Source organism: Dasypus novemcinctus, chromosome 23 (genome assembly GCF_030445035.2).
Source record: "Dasypus novemcinctus isolate mDasNov1 chromosome 23, mDasNov1.1.hap2, whole genome shotgun sequence".
In the NCBI taxonomy this organism is placed as follows: Eukaryota; Metazoa; Chordata; class Mammalia; order Cingulata; family Dasypodidae; genus Dasypus; species Dasypus novemcinctus.
The window spans coordinates 66,112,007-66,131,901 of record NC_080695.1 but is presented as its reverse complement, the minus strand read 5'-3'; the positions used below and the strand labels follow the sequence as shown (position 1 = coordinate 66,131,901).

Sequence of the window (19,895 nt, the reverse complement as noted above, 5' to 3'; positions counted from 1 at the left end):
TATTCATTTGCAAATGTAGCCAGTCTGTTTGTCCACGACATCCCAGCATGGATGGGGACGCTTACAATAAATTGTTCCTAGTTTATATTAACAGGAAAAAATGTGAATTTTCTAGAAGTGATAAAGAAATATCTGCAGATTCAATGAAAACAATGACTTCCTTAACATTGGGCAGAGCAGAAGTTGGCTGCTTCTGGGTCTCTTCTTCTGAGAGTTTGTGGATGGATACAGATGTTACAAAAGGAATAAGAAGAGGTCCAACTTGAATGCCTAGTTCAGTACAAAGTTGGACAGGGAAGCTCTGGTTCATTCCTCAAGGACTGCAATTTGGGGCTTAGCCTGTTCCTTTTATTTCTTTAGCACACATGATGTTTATCAAGTATGTACCTGACACAAAGGCAGAGCAAGCATCCTAATATTTAAGATACTCAGACTTTGAATCCTGACATTTCAGAGGAAAGGTCAGCATTTGCACTTTTATCTCCCTCATTTGGTAATAACCTTGAGCTGAGCCCTCTAACTCTTCCAGAGCAGAGATACCCTCGGGCACTCGCAGGTCAAAGATGACTTTGAAAAGTGCAGAGCATTCAAAGTTAAAGTCGAGGTTAAGTGTGTGTAAAGCAGCGAGACCAGGTTTGAATGATGGGCACCAGAGGAATTCTATTCTTTTTGCCCGGCCAGGTTTGGAAGATGTCTTGCTGTTCAGTCTCACTGTACCCATCAGGTGTCACTGGGGTGCTGGCGTCGACTTCGACCTCCTAATGATCATCCTGGTCTCTTTCACGGCACCACTCACCTTCATGTGCACCCCAGTTCCCACCCCTAAGGGTGCTCGTCCCTCCCTGGCCTGCTCGGATGTCTTGAAGGTCACCGGAGTGTTTGGCTCCTGAGCCAGAGAGGCACTCACGATGTTCCCGGGTAGAAGCCACAGAGAAGGGACCCCACATCTGCATGTTTTACCACCCGGTCCTCTATTCTGGTGAGCAGGTCTCACCAGTCGCCAAGCCTTGCTCAAAACCTGTGGGTTTCAGAATAACTTGTTTTAAAAGCAAAACATTGTCGAGCAGCTGACAGTTACGCGTTATACCTTCACTATCAGTGAGGAAAATGCAGCTTAATGGCAGTCACGTTGAAATGAATTTTGCTCATCACAAACAGCATCTGTGTTCGTTTAACAAAATATGCAAGAGTTTTTGTTTGTTTGTTTTGTTTTTTTGTATGGGTTTGTCCATAAAAATGACCACAGCACATATGAATTCCTGGACTTCTTGCAGTAACTCTGAGGGCCCCCACCCGCCCCCAATTTACAACCACCCTTCTAAAGAAACAATTTTTAAATCCTGGAAGTCTGTTCTTTCTGCCAACGTTCAACGGTGGCAAACCCATGCTCGTTATGAGGTACGATCAGCCCAAATCCCGTCGAAAGGCATCTGTAAACATTCCCATTGGCTCCCCACTTGCAGGTTTAGCCTTACACGTGACCTGCTCTTTCAGATCATGGTTATTGTAAGAAACTACATTTATCTCAGGCAGGTTCGTAAGCTCATTTGGGCAGGAGGCATTCCAACGTTTGAAAAAATTAATACTTGTACTATGAAGTTTGCAACACAGCAAACACCCATTACCACAAGTATCGCACATTATATTTTTAACACAGGCTTCAATACCTCTTTTTGCGACTCTGACAACTTACTTCCTCCCTGCACTCCATATTCTCTTCGTCCTCCTGTTTTTGGAAGTATTTGATTTGTCCCAGTGTTTGGCATTTAATCTTTTAGCCCATCTTAGAGCTCCTTTTTTTTCATTTCTTGGGCAAGAAGTGATGTGGCTATGATGCCCAAAGCAAAAGCCTGAGTCTTTTTTATTTTTATTTATTTATTTTTTTAAAGATTTATTTTTATTTAGTTCTCTTTCCCCACCCCCCCACCCGTTGTCTGTTCTCTGTGTCCATTTGCTGCGTGTTCTTCTTTTTATCTGTTTTCTGCTATTGTCAGTGGCACGGGAATCTGTGTTTCTTTTTTTGTTGTGTCATCTTGCTGCATCAGTTCTCCGTGTGTTCGGCGCCATGTCTGGGCAGGCTGCACTTTTTTCATGCTGGGAAACTCTCCTTACGGGGTGCACTCCTTGTGTGTGGGGCTCCCCTACGTGGGGGACACCCCTGCATGGCAGGGCACTCCTTGTGCACATCAGCACCGCGCGTGGGCCAGCTCCACATGGGTCAAGGAGGCCGGGGGTTTGAACCTTGGACCTCCCATGTGGTAGGCAGACGCCCTATCCACTGGGCTAAGTCCACTTCCCCCCAAACCTTTTTAAACACCATTTGGGGTACGATTGAATGGATCTTTTATAGTATCGGGCAGTGGTTCTGGAAGACATGTTGACTCTGGGCCAAGCTCCTTTCTTTGTGAGCTCTCTTTGTCATGACAAGCAGCCTGCATGCATGTGCACTTGGTTTACATTGAATTTTTTATGATTCTTGGAAATGAACATATGGACTCAATCTCTATCTCTATCACAAGGACATCCTTCTCTCTGTCTCTTACTGACTGTGTCCAAATGTCCTCTCCTTATAAGGACACCAGTCCTATTGCATTAGGACCCATCCTAGTCCAGGTTGGCCTCATCTTCACTATTAAAATCTTCAAAGATGCTATTTCCGCATGGAGCCACATGCACAAGACAGGAGCTTCGGACTTGAACATGTGGTTTGGGGGGACCCAATTCAATCGATAGCAGACTTCCACCAAATTAATTGCAGTTTCTTGCTCCTAAGCAGAATGATTAATTAACCTAATATTTAAAATGTAAATGTCTGGGTTTGGGGTGGGAGAGGAGGGTTAGAAAACATTCAGACCTCGGCCACATAGCCTTCTGAGCTAGCCATTTTCAAAAACCACTGCAAGGGGAGTACAGGTTTCATATTTGTCTAAGACCCTTGTTAATGTCAAAGCCTGCTTCTGTTATCAAAATCCAGATCCACTGAGAAGGAGAATGATCTACTCAAGTTTCTATTTATTCTCACAAAAAGCAGATCATGTGACTTTGGGCGCCTGCAAAAGCAGGTCTCATGACCACCTGCTCAGTGATAAAATAGATGAGGCCTTCCTGGACCTTCAGAGTTGAAGTCCAAAGATTCTCCTACCCTGATGTTATGACTGGTCAGGCCATTTCCTTGGACATGACATGATGCCTTCCAAACATGGAGCCAACTCTGAAAAGCTGGGAGGATGCTTTTTCTTAGTGGCCATGCACACTCCTAGAACTAACCTTTCCTTTCATGTTTTATTCTATGTCCCTTGAACATCCTTCTCAGGTTTTCAGAGAAATATTATTTGACCTGAGAATGTCAAAAAGTGCTTGGTACATATTTGCTCAAGTGCGTGCTGGTAAGCTTCCGGATTTTGTTCTTGATACAGCTATTGAGAAACCTTGTCTGGATTTGGAGACATTGCCGAACATTGCTGTTGAGCAAACAAATGCTAGTTATGTCTGCGAATGAGTCGTGTCTATTTAAATTGAAAATGTGCCAGCTGTGTTTACATCATTAGTACCAAACTTCCCAATTAAACTGTTGATACTATAAATATAGTACACAACTGTCTTAGAAATGGAGCTTACATCAGCATTCTTCTTGTGGCTTGTTTATCGGGTCTGAGAATCATCAACCCAGTGGCAACTGCCAAAATGGGAAACATTTGAGGCCATTTCAGGGCATACAGTGTCATTATTTCATTTAGGGAATGACACATGCTAAAACTACTTGACTAGTTCTAGCTCAACCAGATCTTATTGGAAAGGAAGAGTTTTGTAATGACTTCTTAAAGAATGTTCTATAGATGGCATTTGCCTCATGGTTTTGGAAGAAGTCTTTTTCAAGCTTCTTTATCCATAAATATATGTGCTTCAAGGCTCTTATGCCTGAAATAAAAATGATAGCATCTGTGTGAACTGAATATTTTAAGCAGGTTGTATCAAAATTACTGCTTCTGAGAAGTGCACAAAACTGGAGGATTCTTTACTATGAAATTCTGTTCACTTTTGAAAGGTAAATCCTTCATTTCCCAAATCTGAACGTGTTTTCCTTCTATTTTTAATGATTTCCTCTGCTCAAATCTAGGCCATTGAAAATGCTCTGTAGAAGAATATTCTCTTGACCAAAAAGAATTTTTGAGCATCCACAAATTGTAGGTCAAGTTAGCTGCCTGCTTCTTGGTATTTCCATTGTACATAGTAGAAATGTGGACTTTCCATCTCCTTTCCTAGTTAAGCTGTCTTTCCTTGTTTTTTTTCCTATGCTTCTACTTTTCTCCAAAACCTTTGGCTGCTCAACATGAAAAATGCAAGTCTTTTACAGAGGCTAGTCTGTTTGTTCCAAACAGAGAACATTAGTGGAAGCTTCTGGACTCTTACCCCATGGGAACCCCAATATCCTGTAGGTGAAGCACATCAGTTGTGCAAGCTGTCCCCACCCCTCTCTGTTCTGATTGTCCCTTTTCTGTCCTGCTCCGCATATACCCCCAGTCACTCTCTTCTTTGCTATATACAGGTGTGCTTTATATTTTCCACCACAGACTTCCCTGAAGGAATGAGGGTTGCGGATCGATTCCGAGATGCAAAGACAAATGGAATAATAGGAAAGCTCAAAGTGAAGGCCAAAGAGGATAAAAATATTTCTTTATGTTGCTCTGATTTGTTTTAATTTCATCACTAGAAAGGGTGTTTGCTCTCACTCCACATTGAGACAGAATTTCCCCCTTATTTTGTCTTACCTGGGCCATGTCACATCCTTTTACACTACTCCTCCCCCCTGCGCTGAAGTAGAGCAGGCCATACTCAAGAAATGCCCACTCTACTTCATGTGAGCTAAGAACACTGAAAGATTCCCAGGTTGGGGGGAAGGGATTTGTATTATCAGATGCTACTGTTTCAGGGTCCTTGTTCTCTTTTAAGTGTGAATCAAGAATTTCTCGATGTGCATTTCCCGCTAGGGATTGCCAGGTTTTGCAAAGGAAAATACAGAAAGTCAGTTGAATTTGAATAAGCTTCATGTTTTTTATAGGTGTATGTATGTCCCATGTATTGCATGGGGCACATGTATATCTTAAAAAGTCTGAAGTTTAAATTTAACTGAGGGTCTTACATTTTATCTGACAACATTATCTTCCACCCAGTCCAAAGCTCTCTAGAATTAAACCAATTTATGTGTAATCGGACACTCTGTTTCTAGACTTGAAGATGTTAAGCACTGCTCTCATTTCTTACAGAGTTTATTCATGTGCATTTCCTAAAATCTTTTTGTTTGTTGAGCAATACAGAGAATCATCTTGTAAGAAGTCCATTTCAGCTTGAGGACTGGCCAAACTATGCTGATATATTGATGATGACAGGTGTCTGCATATTGTATCTTGCTTTTGTCTGTTTGTACTTTACTTCTCTAATAAGGTCTGACTGCTCTGGCTTTTATGATGATTTGGGGCCTAAACCCTCAACATCGTATTCCAGTTGTACGTCTTATTATCAGAATCCCATTCTATCAAGAGTGTGTGTCTCACTGGCCAGCAGTATCATCTAAGAAGATTAACATTTATACTAACCATTTTTTATCTTCATTGCTCAGTGCCTGGGAAAGCAATCATGCACTCAATAAAGGAAAGAAAATAGAATTAATCTTTTGGTTATATATTGTGTACCAGACCCCTACTCAGGTATTTCACCTGATAGTGTATGTCATAATATGGAGATAATATATGTGGCTGCATCTCTCTTATCAAGCACATCATTTAATGATAGAACTGTGTAAAATATATATCTTTGATATTAAAAGAGGAAAAAAATTATCATTTTGGGTACAATTACCAATGTGCATAATACGCATTACTCCATTTCTCTTCTTGCTTATAAATATTTCTATTTCTTTGCAGCAATTTGGTAAAATCTTAGATGTTGAAATTATTTTTAATGAGCGAGGCTCAAAGGTAAGCAACTTAATTCACTTTAGAATTGTTTAGCTTATTTTTAAATGTTTCTTATGAATAAGGGGAAACAACTGCACAGTTTTAATCAGTACATTTTGAAAATAGACTTCAGTGGGAATTCCTTTAGAGACCACCTCTAGCTTCCAAAATGGTGGGAAATACACTGGGCTCAGTTTAAACTATGTAAGGGGATAATTTTAAATCGCTGCTATATAGATCAAGTTTCCAGAGGAAAATTACCCATGCTTAAAAAATAATGTTGCTACATTTTTGTTTTTCAGTGATAATTATGTTCTTTATATTAAAAAGTGAGTTGATAGTCTCATGAGCAGGTAAATATGTGATTATTCTGTATTAATAAAGTGCAGTTATTTTCCTGGGTTATAGGGAAGAAAATCTCATATACACCAACCTTTTGAATATAATTTTATTCATTAGTATGTTAACCAGTCTGCATTTTGCAATTTGCCATTGCTTTGAGTTTTTTTTTTTAGCAGGAAACCAATTTTTAAGATGATTTTCCTATAGCTATCAGTGTTAGTAAACTTGGAGACTATAGGGAGAGGTTCTAATACCTTCAAAACAGAGATGGGTTGGGAGGGGGAAAAAAGCCAGACTTTCCCAGGCGTCCTCCGTAGTGGTGGTTGCCTAAGTGGGACACCCAGGCCAAGAGTGCCAGCGTGACCTGGAGACTTGTGAGGAAAGCACATTCTCAGGCTCAAGCCAGACCTACTGAATCCGAAACCCTGAAAGTAGAGCCCAGAAACCTGTCTTCCCATAAAACGCTCCCACCTTTCCTTAAAGCTATAACCTCTCAAGTCTTCCTGTTTTAAATACATCCAAACCTTCACCTCCATACCCTTCGCCTGCTCATGGGGTTTTGATTTCTTCTGTTGTTGTTAACGTGTCTCTCCCTCCCTGAACCCACAGAAGTCTCCAGAACCCAATCAGGCCTCTTGAGGAAGCCGTGGTGGCTTTAGGCATGTCAGCAGACGGGAAGGATATGGAAAAGGAGATGTGTGTGTCTCCCCCGTTTGTCAGGAATTTTAAGCTCCTTTCTCCTTTTACCCTGGGACTGTGAAAGCAAAGTGGATGCTAAGAGAAATCGTTCACTCGATACGGGAGACACCGGTTTTAGCTCCGTAGCTTTCCTTACACGGGCAATTCATTTTGGACAAGTCAGTAACCGTGAGGGTCACTAAGCAGAATGGGCTAGCTAAGGCAGCTGGCCACCGTGCCGGGACCACCTGCTCCCCACACAGCAGATGATTTTCCATTGGTTGGTCTACAGCCCCCTCCTCTCTAAATATTTTATTAATAGATTACCGAATAGGACAATGGTGATCAAATTGGGGGAAGAAGATTCCAGCATTCTCTCTTACTTAGACAAAACGATGTGCTATGCCAGATGAGTAAAAAAAAAATCAATTCATTATACTCTCTAGTTCTGCCAGTTCAGAGACCTTGTCATTCTCCTATAATTTCAGGTATTTTAGTCATTCTTGTCATATGTCAGCAGTTTGACCTCTAGGCTGGGGGGGGGAAAGTGAAGTCTCCTTTTGCTTCTGCTCTGAAAACCATTACACGCACAATTTCCATACCAGCATAGCAAAGCTCGTTAGAGAGAAGAGTGCCCAGCCTAATCCTTTTCACTCAGGCCCCATGTATTCCCGGCAAAGGTATAGAAGATGATCCAGAATGTTGGCCAGTTTCCTTCTCACCCTGCGTTTGTCTGGAGCACCCCTGCTTTCAAAGGATTTTTTCCCTGCTTTTTAAAATGTATATGTAATTTATATTTTGTTTTGTAACTTTCGCCAGTTAGGGAAAGCTAATTCCTTTCGAGAGCTGTTTTGGGGCGTTAAAAGAATATCGTTTGCTCTTCTGCAAGTACAATGGCAGTGCTATTTTTAAGACTTCTTCCGTCATTCCCATGATTAGCTTGTCTCTGGGGGTTTCAGGAAAAAGACCATTTAAATTTGCCGCATACAGAGTCAAACTTTGTTAAGCTCCTTTTTTTTTTTTTTTTGGTAGGAAACATCAAAAATAGCCTCTCTTGGCAGCTTTGCTCCCTCTGAAAGAATTGGCTGTGCAGGTGTTGGAGCTCTTTGTTAAAGTGGCTGGAGGGTCGTGGAGCCAGTACAGTTGGGAAGTGCCAACTGGGCGCAGCAGCTCACCCAGGGTTATTTTTCATATCTGACATTTCCCTTTAAGGGAGAGGGCTTTATTTAAAGGAACATTTCCATTTTAATGGCTGAGGAACCGGAACCCCTATAAGGACCTCATTTCCCCATTAGGGGCTGGGGTGGGACTCCCAGAGCCGGGAACTCACCCTTCGTTCCTTCTCTCTGGGGACAGCCCCCTGAGGCAGGTCATTCAGTGGCTGAGTGGGCAGTGGTTATGTGAGTACACATATGTATGTGTGCATATGTGCCCATATGTACCCGTGCAGTATCGGGAACGTATCACATGAAGATTTTGTAGCAAGCATAGAGGGAAACCACATTTTAAAAGATAAGTCCGAATTTGAAAATAAGTATAGGCTAGTACTTAGGGGTGAGAGAGGTCCTATAAAACCATTTCGTTTGTCCCTGAAAGCTTTTATTTGTGGGATACAACCAGATGCAGCTACAGAATTTTCCGATACACCTAGAAAATCTACAGTTTGATCTTTGATTCAATGGAGATTTCTAAGCCTCGGCTATGTTCCCGTGACTCAAATGGTGAATCAGTCCAGAGCATGATAGTCAGGCTTCCTGCCCTCATCTATTCCCTGTGCAGCACGTGAGACAGGCGGTCAAGACGCATAATTGCAATGAAGTGTACGCTGCATGGCGATGCAAGAAGCTGTTGAGACTCCAACAGACACATCAATATTGTTGGACGGTGGGAAGGTTTCTGGGAGGAAGGGACATGGAAGCTGAGAGAGGAAGATAAGTAGGAATTTCCCAGGTAGGGGAAAGGGGGGTGCTCCGGGGAGAAAGGACTGTGGATGCAGAGGTCGCTGGGAAGAGTTGAGCGCTGAGTCTCCAAGTCCCACGGGAATGGGAGCCTCCCTTCTCTTCTAACAGCTCTGAGCTCACTGCACCAGAAACTAGAGGCAATGGATTTTGATGTAAAAGAAAATCCAGTGCTTTCATCCATCTGGGGTACTTCAGAACCTTTATTTAAGCTCTAAAATGATGCATTTGCATTAAGGCAAAAAAGAAGATATTGCCTATATTAAAAACAACAGCATCAACAAAAATTACATCTGAAATGTGGGAAGGTCAGAATTTATGAGCCGCAAAAAGGGTTTTAAAATAGGCAATCGTTGCATCCAGCATCCAGGTGGAATCTGAGCCTCCTCTTGACATAAAGGTGCAATGGACACAACCAATCCAGTGTCCACATAGAAGAGGTGGCATTGGATTGGGAAAAGTGGACATAATGGACAAAGGGTATGGGGAAAGGCAGGAAGAGATGAGAGGTGGAGGCATCTTCGGGACATGGAGCTGCCCTGGATGGTGCTTCAGAGGTAATCACCGGACATTGTAAATCCTCACAGGGCCTACATGATGGAATAGAGGAGAGTATGGGACATGAGGTGAACCAATGTATATGAGGTGCAGAGGTGCCCAAAGATGTACTTACCAAATCCAATGGATGTGTCATGATGATGGGAATGAGTGTTGTTGGGGGGGGGGAGAGGGGGGGTGGGGGGGTGGGGTTGAATGGGACCTCACATATATATTTTTAATGTAATATTATTACAAAGTCAATAAAAAATAAAAAAATTAAAAAAAAAAAATAAAATAAAATAAAATAGGCAATCGTGCTAGTCTAGCAGGCCATCCTGGGTCAGCATTATCTGCCCCTCCCATCCTCAGGCGGCACAAGGAACAGGTATCTTTCTACAGGCAGGATCTTTTTTTTTTTTTTTAACAGCAGATATTTTTTCCCTTTATTTTTAAAGGAGCTCTAGGTTACATAAATGCTACATTGAAAATATAGGGGATTCCCACAGGCCCCAACCTCTCCCCCTCCCACACTTTCCCCCCATTAACAACATCTTTCATTAGGGTGGTACACTTGTTACAATTGATGAACATATATTGAAGCATTGCTACTAAGCCCAGTATAGTTTCCATTATGGTTTACAGTTGATACCACACAATTTAATAGGTTTTTAGACAACAAGTATAATGGCTTGTATCTATCATTGCAATGTCATGCAGAACAATTCCAATGTACCCAAAATGTCTCATGTCACACCTATTCTTCCCTCTTTCTCCCCTCTGATGACCACTGTCTTTATATTAATATTTCAAGTTCTTCCATTATTAGAATAATAATAAGTCTACTTTAGTCCATAGCTGCATTCCTCCTTTGTGTTTGTTCGTTCCTCTATCTTGAGGATTTGGGGGTGGTGATGCCCACTCTACTTCAGACTGAGAGTGGGCTTAGATCCCATGGGGCAGATGGATGGAACTGTCTTGCTTGCAGTTTCAGACACTCTCTGCTTCTGGGGATGGGCATTTCCATCATCCTCCTTTTGTTAGTTGACTTGGGTGAGTCTGATGAGTGGAGAGTGTGTTTCTGCAACTCTGCTGAGATTCAGGGCTCACCTGGTATATGAACAGCTGGAAGATTTAAGTCTCTGAGACATACATTTAACGGGTATAGTGCTAATTATAGGTTCAGATAAATGGGGCAGAAGAACCATGTGTAGGAAAATTGTAGATGAGTCTAACTCTGATACACTGGGGGAGATGGGTTATAATATATTCCAAGCTAAGGCCCACTGATGGGGTGCTGATTTCCTGGGGTTGTCTGCCCTGCCTATAGTGTCTAGAAGTCTTTAGAGCCCCCAGGAGCACCCCTGCTTGAAGCACTGTTTACTGTAGCAGACAGCGAGAGCCTCCTAAGACATGCATAAGCATAACCACTGGAATGACCTCCTGACTTTGAAATCTCTTATCCATAAAAACTCATTTACATCCAATATTCAATAGAGAATATTGAATATTGAATATTCAGCGTTCTCTATTGAACATTCAAAAGAGACTTTGAAATCTCTTAGCCATAAAAACTGATTTGCATTCAATATTTCCCCCTTTTGGTCTAGGTCTTTTTCCAAATGCAGTATTAGCTGGTGCTTGGTATTAATCCCTCAGTGCCAGGGAGGCTCACCCCCAGGAATCATGCCCCACATTGGGGGGAAGGCTGTGAATTTTTACGATGAGTTTGGCTTAGAGAAAGGCCACATTTGAGCAAGAAGGAGGTCAAGCACCATCTTGCATCCTCTTACCCCCACCCCTCTGTTGAGGTAACCCCTAGTAAGAAGTTTCTTTCTTCAGACCAGGGAGGACTGTCTGACTCCCCTTTGAGCAGCCCTTCTTGGACTCTTGACTTCTTAGGTTTACACATCAGCATTGCACTCAGTCCTGCTGCTCCCCAAGCCAAGTGCAGAATGGTGCTTCTGTCACTCTGCCTTTTAAGTCTCAGACTAAAAACTATGTCCATAATCCTTTTAAAAACAACAAGTTGCTATTTCCTTTAGATAGAATTCTAACCATGAGGCAGGACTGCAAGAAACAACCTCAGCACCTCCTTCCAAAGTTGCTTACTAGTGCTGGGCTCGATAAAGAAGTTTCCAGATAATGGCCAGGTAGGGTTGCTCCCAGACAAGGATTCCAGCAATCTTCTGACTCAGGCAAGCCAATTCCTGTTTGGGTGGGAGGTGTGGTTGTCCAGGGAATCCAGATAGGAAGGTTTCTTTTGTATTTTGGGGACCGTTTCTGAAGCAAGCTCTTTTTGAGCCCAACTGTGTCAAATCTCCACTACTCATCTCAGCAGCTTAAAAAGAGGAGTATTTAGCAGCTCAAAAAAATAAGAAGTTTGGCAGAGAAGGGGAAGAAGAATCATCAATATAACCTCTTTGCTTAAAAACAAATCAAGGACTTGAGACTAGACTGGAGAATTTCCTTTAGGTTTATGCACTTCTCTTGGGTTTCAAAATATCTTTTATCTCCACCTTCATCTATTGCTAAAATAGTGCTAATTTGAGGCCAGTGTGGTTTGTCTTGGGTTCAGACTAGAATCTTGAGGATGAGCTCCTTTGAGATATTGTTGGATAAGTGGGTTGATTACTCCTCACCTGGCTATGTTCTTCCCAGCATTGCAGTAAAACTGCTTACCCATGTAGACACAAACGATAACTGTTTATCCTGTTAGATGGAAATGAGCCCCTGTCCATGAGGCTCAGGCTGTGGATTTTCTTTTCTTGCATAGTGAGAAGATTGCCTGATGAACCCAGAGCCCTCGTTTCCCTTATTACTTATGCATTGCATGATGTGGCCATTGACACTAGAAGTTTGGCTTACAGATGAGGAAGAGAAGATTGCTAACTAGCCTGAGATTTGGACTATTCCCCTACCGCTAAGTTCCAAATAACTGAGTCAGATAGGTATCACCCCAGAAACTCACTAACTCACTCTGCTCAATAGCTTGTGCCATAGAAACCAGCAATAACATAGTCTGCTTATTCTAAAGAACTGAAATATTGTTTTGATGATGCTTAATGATACTAGAGACAAGGCATAATACAATTGCTAGCCCACATAGGCCACTTGCTAATCACATGGATTTCTGGACTCCACTCTAGGTTCTGATTCAGGTGATATTGGGTGGGGCCTAGAATCCAAATGTTTGGTATGATCTTTCGTTCCAGCTAACTTTTGGGCCCATCACATAGAACAACATGCCAAAATTCATTCTTCTGCTCTTTGAAGAGCTGTTATCTCAAAAATAAGTATTTTAGTTAATAAGTATTTTTGAGTAATATGAACATATAGTGATATTCAAACTAAGTAGGATACTTCTGTTAGCGTGTTTTCTTGCATTAATGAAACAATTCAGGTTATATTCTAGTCAAAGATTCTCAGCATGGGCAAGATTTTATAAGGTATTTCAGTTTGACCCCCCAAATTGAAGATATTTATTTTTTCTCTTTAGAATCCTATCAACTAATCTTCTACTCTAGCTTGAATACATCCACAGGTGGTATCCTCAGTGGACAAGTCCGTTCTCACTAATGGAACGTGCTCTCTTACCCAGACCATTGAGCAATAAACCCTGAAGGTCTTTAGCTTCAGAGATCACCAAAGCAACCTAGTGTGGGACTGGGACAGTTGGTCGTGACTATGGGTTATTTGTAATTAGTCTGTTTTATTAGTAAACCTGACTCTTATGCTATCCCACAAAGCTTAATTTATAGCCAATATTTACCATTATGTAAGGTTTACCTAGTGGAAGTAGGAATCCCACCTACTGCATTATTTCACCCAATTTACACTGGGAAAAACAGAAGTACTTGGGAAAATTTACATGGGAACTTTTCAAAAGGTTGGTGTATACTTCTGAACAAATATTTTTAGGGGTTTTAAAAATAATGTGTCATATTTTCTGTACTCTTCATAGGAACAGTATCAGTGAAGACAAAAGATGGATTTTTGACAATGTAAAGTTTAGTGATTTTATTTTTTTGAGACTGAACTAGTTAAAGCAAAATATATTGCTGATGAAATAAAGGGTATATTTGTTGTCTATTAGTAAAAGAACAAGTGCTTAGAGTGTTACTGTAATAACATTCTATTAAAAGAAATTCTACCTATTGGTATGATAAATGAATAGCACCATAATGTCTTAGAGTTTTACAATTTTTGTACACACTTTCCTTTTCAATTAATAAAGTAGTATCAAAAGTTGACAAGTTCAGAAGCATGTATATTATTTGGGGTGGGTATTAATACAAAATGTTACTTGAACTGTTTACATTATTAATCAATTGAAGTTGAAGTTTATTTCTATTCATTTCATTGATTTTTTTTTGTTTGGTTATTAGACCAAAGAGTTTAAGACTTATGATTTTTTAAAAAAAAGGTCTTTCCTTTTTTTAGGCTTTTAATTTTTATTTTTGAGAAGTAAAGGCTGTAGAATTGACAAATTTGAATAACCCTAAAATTGCATGAAGAAGAGATGTTCTTAAAACCACACGGCATGACTCTGTAGGCAATGTTAGAGGATTTTGGCATTCATTGTTGAATTCCGTGCACACCTTTGTTTTATCTTATTTTAATTTGCATGTCAAGAAAGTGGTTCCCTTTTTTTTCCTCGTTATTTCATTTTATTCTCTGTGAAGACACTGTACATTTATTTTGATCTCATTTTCTTTTTGTTAGATTTATTTTCTTCTGTAGTGACATTTAGAAAGGTATTTTGGTATCATTCTTTGAATTCTTCAAGGGTTACAGCTAACTGGTGACAGAAAAAGAAATATTGTTCACATTTGTCGCTTACTTATTGCACATCTTAGTACTCTTATAATTTCTCTAATTTGCATGTTACAGAACTGAAGCCAGGACAAGAAGTAGACATTAAAGCGAGAGAACATTATAAAGTGGTCGTTGACTGAAATAATAATCTGCATGTTGTTTTCCCTTCTCCCTCCTGCATGCAGGGATTTGGTTTCGTAACTTTCGAAAATAGTGCCGATGCGGACAGGGCGAGGGAGAAATTACACGGCACGGTGGTTGAGGGCCGTAAAATCGAGGTGCATGTCCAAAATATTTTCCTTTTCATCTTTTTTATAAATGTCTGCTTCACGCTCATTCGTTGTTACAGATGCATCATTGGCGTCTTGTATGTGACCCTATTCCCTTCTCATTGTTTATATATATATATATACACATATATTTATATATAAAAAGGAAAACTGGCCTTACTTTTTTTTAAATTTTTATTTTACTTTATTACGTTACTCTTAATCACTGCTGAAAGGTGGATGGCAAAAGTGAGACCAAAGAAAGGTTAATCTGAACGTTTTTTGTTTTCCATGTTTTATAATCGATGGGTGCAGTAGGTTCCAAACAGTAGAGACAGTGTTGCAAAAACAAAACAAAATACACAGCAGCTTTTGTTTTTCTTTTGGTTTCTGTTTTTCTTTCCACTGCAGGATTGACGAGGGATCCACAGTGGTTTGCTAATTAAACCGAATTGTGAGAGAAAGATCATTTCATGAGAAATTTGAAAAAAAAAAAAATGAGAGGCCTTTGTCAGCAAACCTCTCATTTTTTCTTTTAAGAAGCCAGTTTAAATCTTTGTTTTCTTTTGATAACAAAGTAAGTAAGTGAACGGGATTTCCTGTTCAATACCTGGCCCATTTAAAAAAAAAACAAAACACACCACCAAAACCCTTAATTGCTAATATTTAGAATCGATTATTTCTACCACTGGATCCCCCTCAACACTGCCACAGGGTCATATTTGTTAAAACTATATATAAAAGAAAAAAATACCAGTTAAAAATGCTTCAGTCTTTGGAGTAAGATGTTGCATATTTTGCCTTTCATTTTCCCCCTCCGACGATAACGCTTAGGCCCCTCACCAAACTCTCAGTAACCATGGTAACTGTATACAAACCCATGCTGGCGGTGGTGGTGAATGGTAAGTGGTGAAGTCCATCTGCCGTTTCACGTATTTAGTGCTGATATATCTCTATACATATCTATATACCACGTGAAGTTTTTGACTTGTTGTATTAAGTTTTCTTGATGCTCTATTTTTTTGGATATTGGTACGCCTGTAAATGAGTGTACGTTCTAAGCTAGCCTGGAAGGCACTGACTGGATTGAGATATGACCGGTGCACATCTTACTCAGATTGTTAACTCCATATTGTGTTAAACAATGCACCCTCTCTTTTATCCTTTCGTTAGCTGTGACTCTCAAGCTTGAATGATTTCGTTAATTCTTGCGATGTAAAAGGCTCTTGTTCCAAGTGTTGAATGCTAGATGTTGCTTCCTGATGGTGCCCCTCCCCACAGTGCTGCACACGGCTAAAACTTGTTTGTCCCTTTTTTTGACATTTATGTTTCCTTGTACCTTGTCTCTTCCCTCTTCTCCTCCACTGCATGTCCCTTCATACGAACTTTTTATTTTATGTTTATAAACTATTTATCGTTTCTGTGTTACCATGGAGTACACGCATGCTTTTAAATCTTCAATTATGCAGTCCCTTTTAATTTGCTTTTACCGTCTCTTTATTAAACTTTTCAATGATATGACATTGCTTTATTGAAATGATTTGTAAGTTAAAATGGTTATGAAGTAAATGTAATTATAAAAATGTATGATTTTGTTATGCATCTACTGCCTTTTATAATTAAAATGCATTTTAGTTTTTTGTTGTTCTTTTTTTTTTTTTTTTTAGTAACTAGTCACAGTCATAATGCATGCAACTAATTGAATTGTGAGCTGGGCCTGGATGATGTGCTCATTGAGTTTTCCATGTACATAGGTAAATAATGCCACAGCACGTGTCATGACAAATAAAAAGACTGTCAACCCTTACACGAATGGTGAGTAGAGACTGGCCCTTCCACCTCTGAATCTGTTAAGTGGTTTACCCGGGGAGTCTGTCTGCCTCAGTCTGACCAGCGTGGCCTTGCTGCTGACCTGCTACAGTGAACCACCCGATAAACGAGAGGATTTTCATGACAAACGCAAATTCTGTTTTAGGTTAAACATACATGCTCTTCTTTCAGTCTCCCCAGAATATCTCCCATGGGAACAGAGATCCAGTTGTTATTTGGGACTTGGTTGGGTTTTTTTAATTTGTTGTTCCTATGGTAAGTTGAGGCAGTGGACGGAGGTTTGCTTGTTTCTTTCTTTCCCACTCTCCCTTCCTTGATCGCTAACCATTCCTGAAAGGGCGGCCATGGAATTTGGTTCTGGTTTTGAGTCTGCTCAGGTGCTCTTTGGCTTTTGAAAGGGCATGGAGGGAGCCTCATGACTGAGTTCCACAAGGAGAGCAGAATCTGAGAGTGAATTAATTGCACCTCTTTGGTCACACAGTGCCATTTGGGGCTGCATGAGAATGTTGCAGGGTATTGCAGAACACATGTACATGAAAAATCATTAAAAACATGGTGATTCTATCATCCTTTTCAGAATAAATTTCTCCTAAAATACATGAACAAAATCTGACTCTAACAAAGAAAACAAGAAAACAATTTGCTGAGATGTTTATCATATAGTTAGTTGTTGTACCAAGAATTAAAAAGAAAGTAATTAACTAAAATACAGTATATGCACTTAGTGGCATATCATACCCATGAAAATGAGAGGACTCATAATGAACGAAAAATCTTAAAATAAAAAATTATGTGCAGAGTATGATGGCAATAAATAATGATAGGAAGTACCCCAAAATGCTAATGATTGAGTTGAAGATGTGATCCTGGAAGAGATTTTACCTTCATTTTACAAGATTTTTTTTAATATCATTTTTTTCACTTTATAAAATAAAAATATATGGGATTTTCCATTCTAAAAGTTTTAATTATACATTGAAAAAAATAGAGTGAGAAATATTAAAGATAAGGTTAAAATATATTTTGAATAAAACCCCACCCCTTCCTGATTCTCTGTCACCTCAGAGGTAGCTGCTATTATAGATTGTTGTATATATTTTATTTTGCATTTACATGCACATATATGTGGTATAGTACATATCTATAGTAATCACAGTACTGTGAGCACACTTTTAATATAAATGATATCATTATAAACATATAGTATTCATAATATATATTATATATTTGTAACATTATATACACATCATTCTTTATTTGGATTTTATAAATCCATATGGATTTCTTTCCATGTCAATACATAACAACCATTTACGTCCTTTAATGTTTGCATTTTTTTCCATAGAAATAATATGTGTTGATTGAGACCTTTCCTACTGATATTGAACTCATTTTTTCCCTTTTATAAACAATAAATAGTATTAGCTTGTAGGAGTTCTGTTTTCATTTTACTTCTTCCTTCTGCCAATAGCCACCGATTTTGTGAAGTAAGTTTGTTTTTATTTTTAAAAGGGGAACTCTTGATAGGAATATACCATCAATATAATAGGGCTCTAACTTGAAAGACTAGATAAATTATTTATTCTGCTGACCCAGTGACCCAAGCCATACCCTTAAATGAGATAGACAATTGTTGTAACAGACATTGAATGCCCAGTGCTACAAAGAAGCAAGGCTCTGATTTATGTGTCATGAAGGCTTTCAGTTCAGTTAAAATAATAGCTCTGAGACTTGCCACAGTTAAGATTCGATACCATCAATTTGACTACTGAGCATTTCTTTAATTTTGAAGTAGTGTGTGTGTGCCTGTGTGTGCACAGCTCTTTACTCATCATCCACAGAGAGATTTCCAGGAATATGTGGTTTTTTACCCATTTTTGGTTGACTTTGCTTTTATTCTTGTGTACGTGTGTGCACACACAAGCACATGTGTGCTAGCTTGAATATGCATAGGTACCCATGTGTGTCATCAGTGTGAGAAAATGAAGCCAGAGAAGCCATGGGCATGCATGTTTATTTTAATGAAAGAGCTTTTGATCAGTGTCCTAGCCAGGGACTGAAAAATTAGACCAGCAAGTTTTTTTTGTTTGTCTGTTTTTTTTAGGAGGTACTGGGGATTGAACCCAGAGCTTTGTACATGGGAAGCAGGTGCTCAACCACTTGAGCTACATCTGCTCCCCCCTGCAGGTCCTTTGACACATTTCAAAGCCCATTTATTAATAGCCCACATTTCTGGGACACACACTGTGTGCAAGTCATTATGTTAAGCATTTAAAATGTATGGGGCCCATATGAAATCCTGCAAAGAGAAGGTAGTTATTCCTATTTTAAAGATGCAAAAACTGAGGCTAGATGAGGGGAAGTAATTAGCAAACCTTTTTCTTTAATTTCGAAGTAATAAAATCTAAGGTTCATGCGTGCAGGTATGAGTACCTCTTTCCCATCCCCCCATCATCTTACAAAACACGTCCAAATGGCAGCTGACCGCAATAACAAAATAGTTATTAAATGAGCAGCCATGAGCTCTTGCCAGATGCTGGCATAAACATCCCACAGCCCATTCCAGGCAGTCACACATTCTTGATTTCCAGGAATAATTCACGTGGTTCTCTCATCCATGTTCCTGAAAAGTGGCACCAAGATTATCCCTGACCCACACCTCAGTATGGTATCCACCTAAGGGATGGATGGATGCTCAAGCAGAACTGACCTAAAATAAATGAGATTCCCAATGACATCAAGACAGTGGCTTCTAAAGACTCTTCGGATACTTAGGTTTTCAAATTTCAAAGATCATGGCACCCTTTGGTGTTCAGAGGAAAGTTGCTCTCAAAGCTTTTGCAATCCTTAATTTGTGAATATCACCACCACGAATAAATTTCCCCATAAACTGCAATACGATAGAACTGTAACTAGATGGGGTCCTCTCAGAACCTTAACAAGATAAGTTATATAAAGAGAGGATCAGTCAGAACCAATAAAGTCAGGTTGAAATTAGAAAATTAAGTGATCAATGAGGTTCACACATTAGCTAAGTAATTCATTCTCACAAATCACTAACTAGTGTTTCAGCAAAATTATGAATTACTAGAGTCATCAAATTTTGAGGTCATCTTCACATGGTGAGCTGTAACTGTCAATGCCAGTTCACATCCATTGATTCCTTCAACCATGTATTCAACAAAAGTTTGAGCAGCTGGAAAGGTTTAAATGGTGGCTAAGTCTGGACTTAAAGGCAATGGGATACCTGTCTACGAGGCTCTGGCATAGAGAACCAAAGTTCATTACATCATTCGGAATGCAGATTCCGTGCACCAGGGCACTTGAACTTGGATATAAGAGAAGAATATAGAATGAGACATGGCAGTCTAGAAACTTTCTTCATCAGAAGAGAATTGAGCTATTTCTCCTTGGTGATTTTAGAGGCCAAATATTTATTCTGCCAAACAAGTTCAGAGCTGGATTCTCAGGGATTTCCTGGATGTTGGGGAAGCATGTATGTTAGTCCC

General features: G+C 39.8%; 1 protein-coding gene across 50 annotated transcripts in view; it reads left to right on the top strand.

Moving 5' to 3' along the window:
- Positions 1–19,895, top strand: part of RBFOX1 (RNA binding fox-1 homolog 1) — a 1,470,157-nt gene that overhangs the window by 1,345,020 nt on the left and 105,242 nt on the right. For 49 of the 50 annotated variants that reach the window (XM_071211399.1, XM_071211389.1, XM_071211388.1 and 46 more), the window contains 3 exons: positions 5,922–5,975; positions 14,473–14,565; positions 16,311–16,371. In XM_071211399.1, the coding sequence (XP_071067500.1) occupies positions 5,922–5,975; positions 14,473–14,565; positions 16,311–16,371 (208 nt within the window). The remainder of the gene's footprint in view (positions 1–5,921; positions 5,976–14,472; positions 14,566–16,310; positions 16,372–19,895) is intronic. The other variant, XM_071211377.1, reaches the window with a different exon arrangement.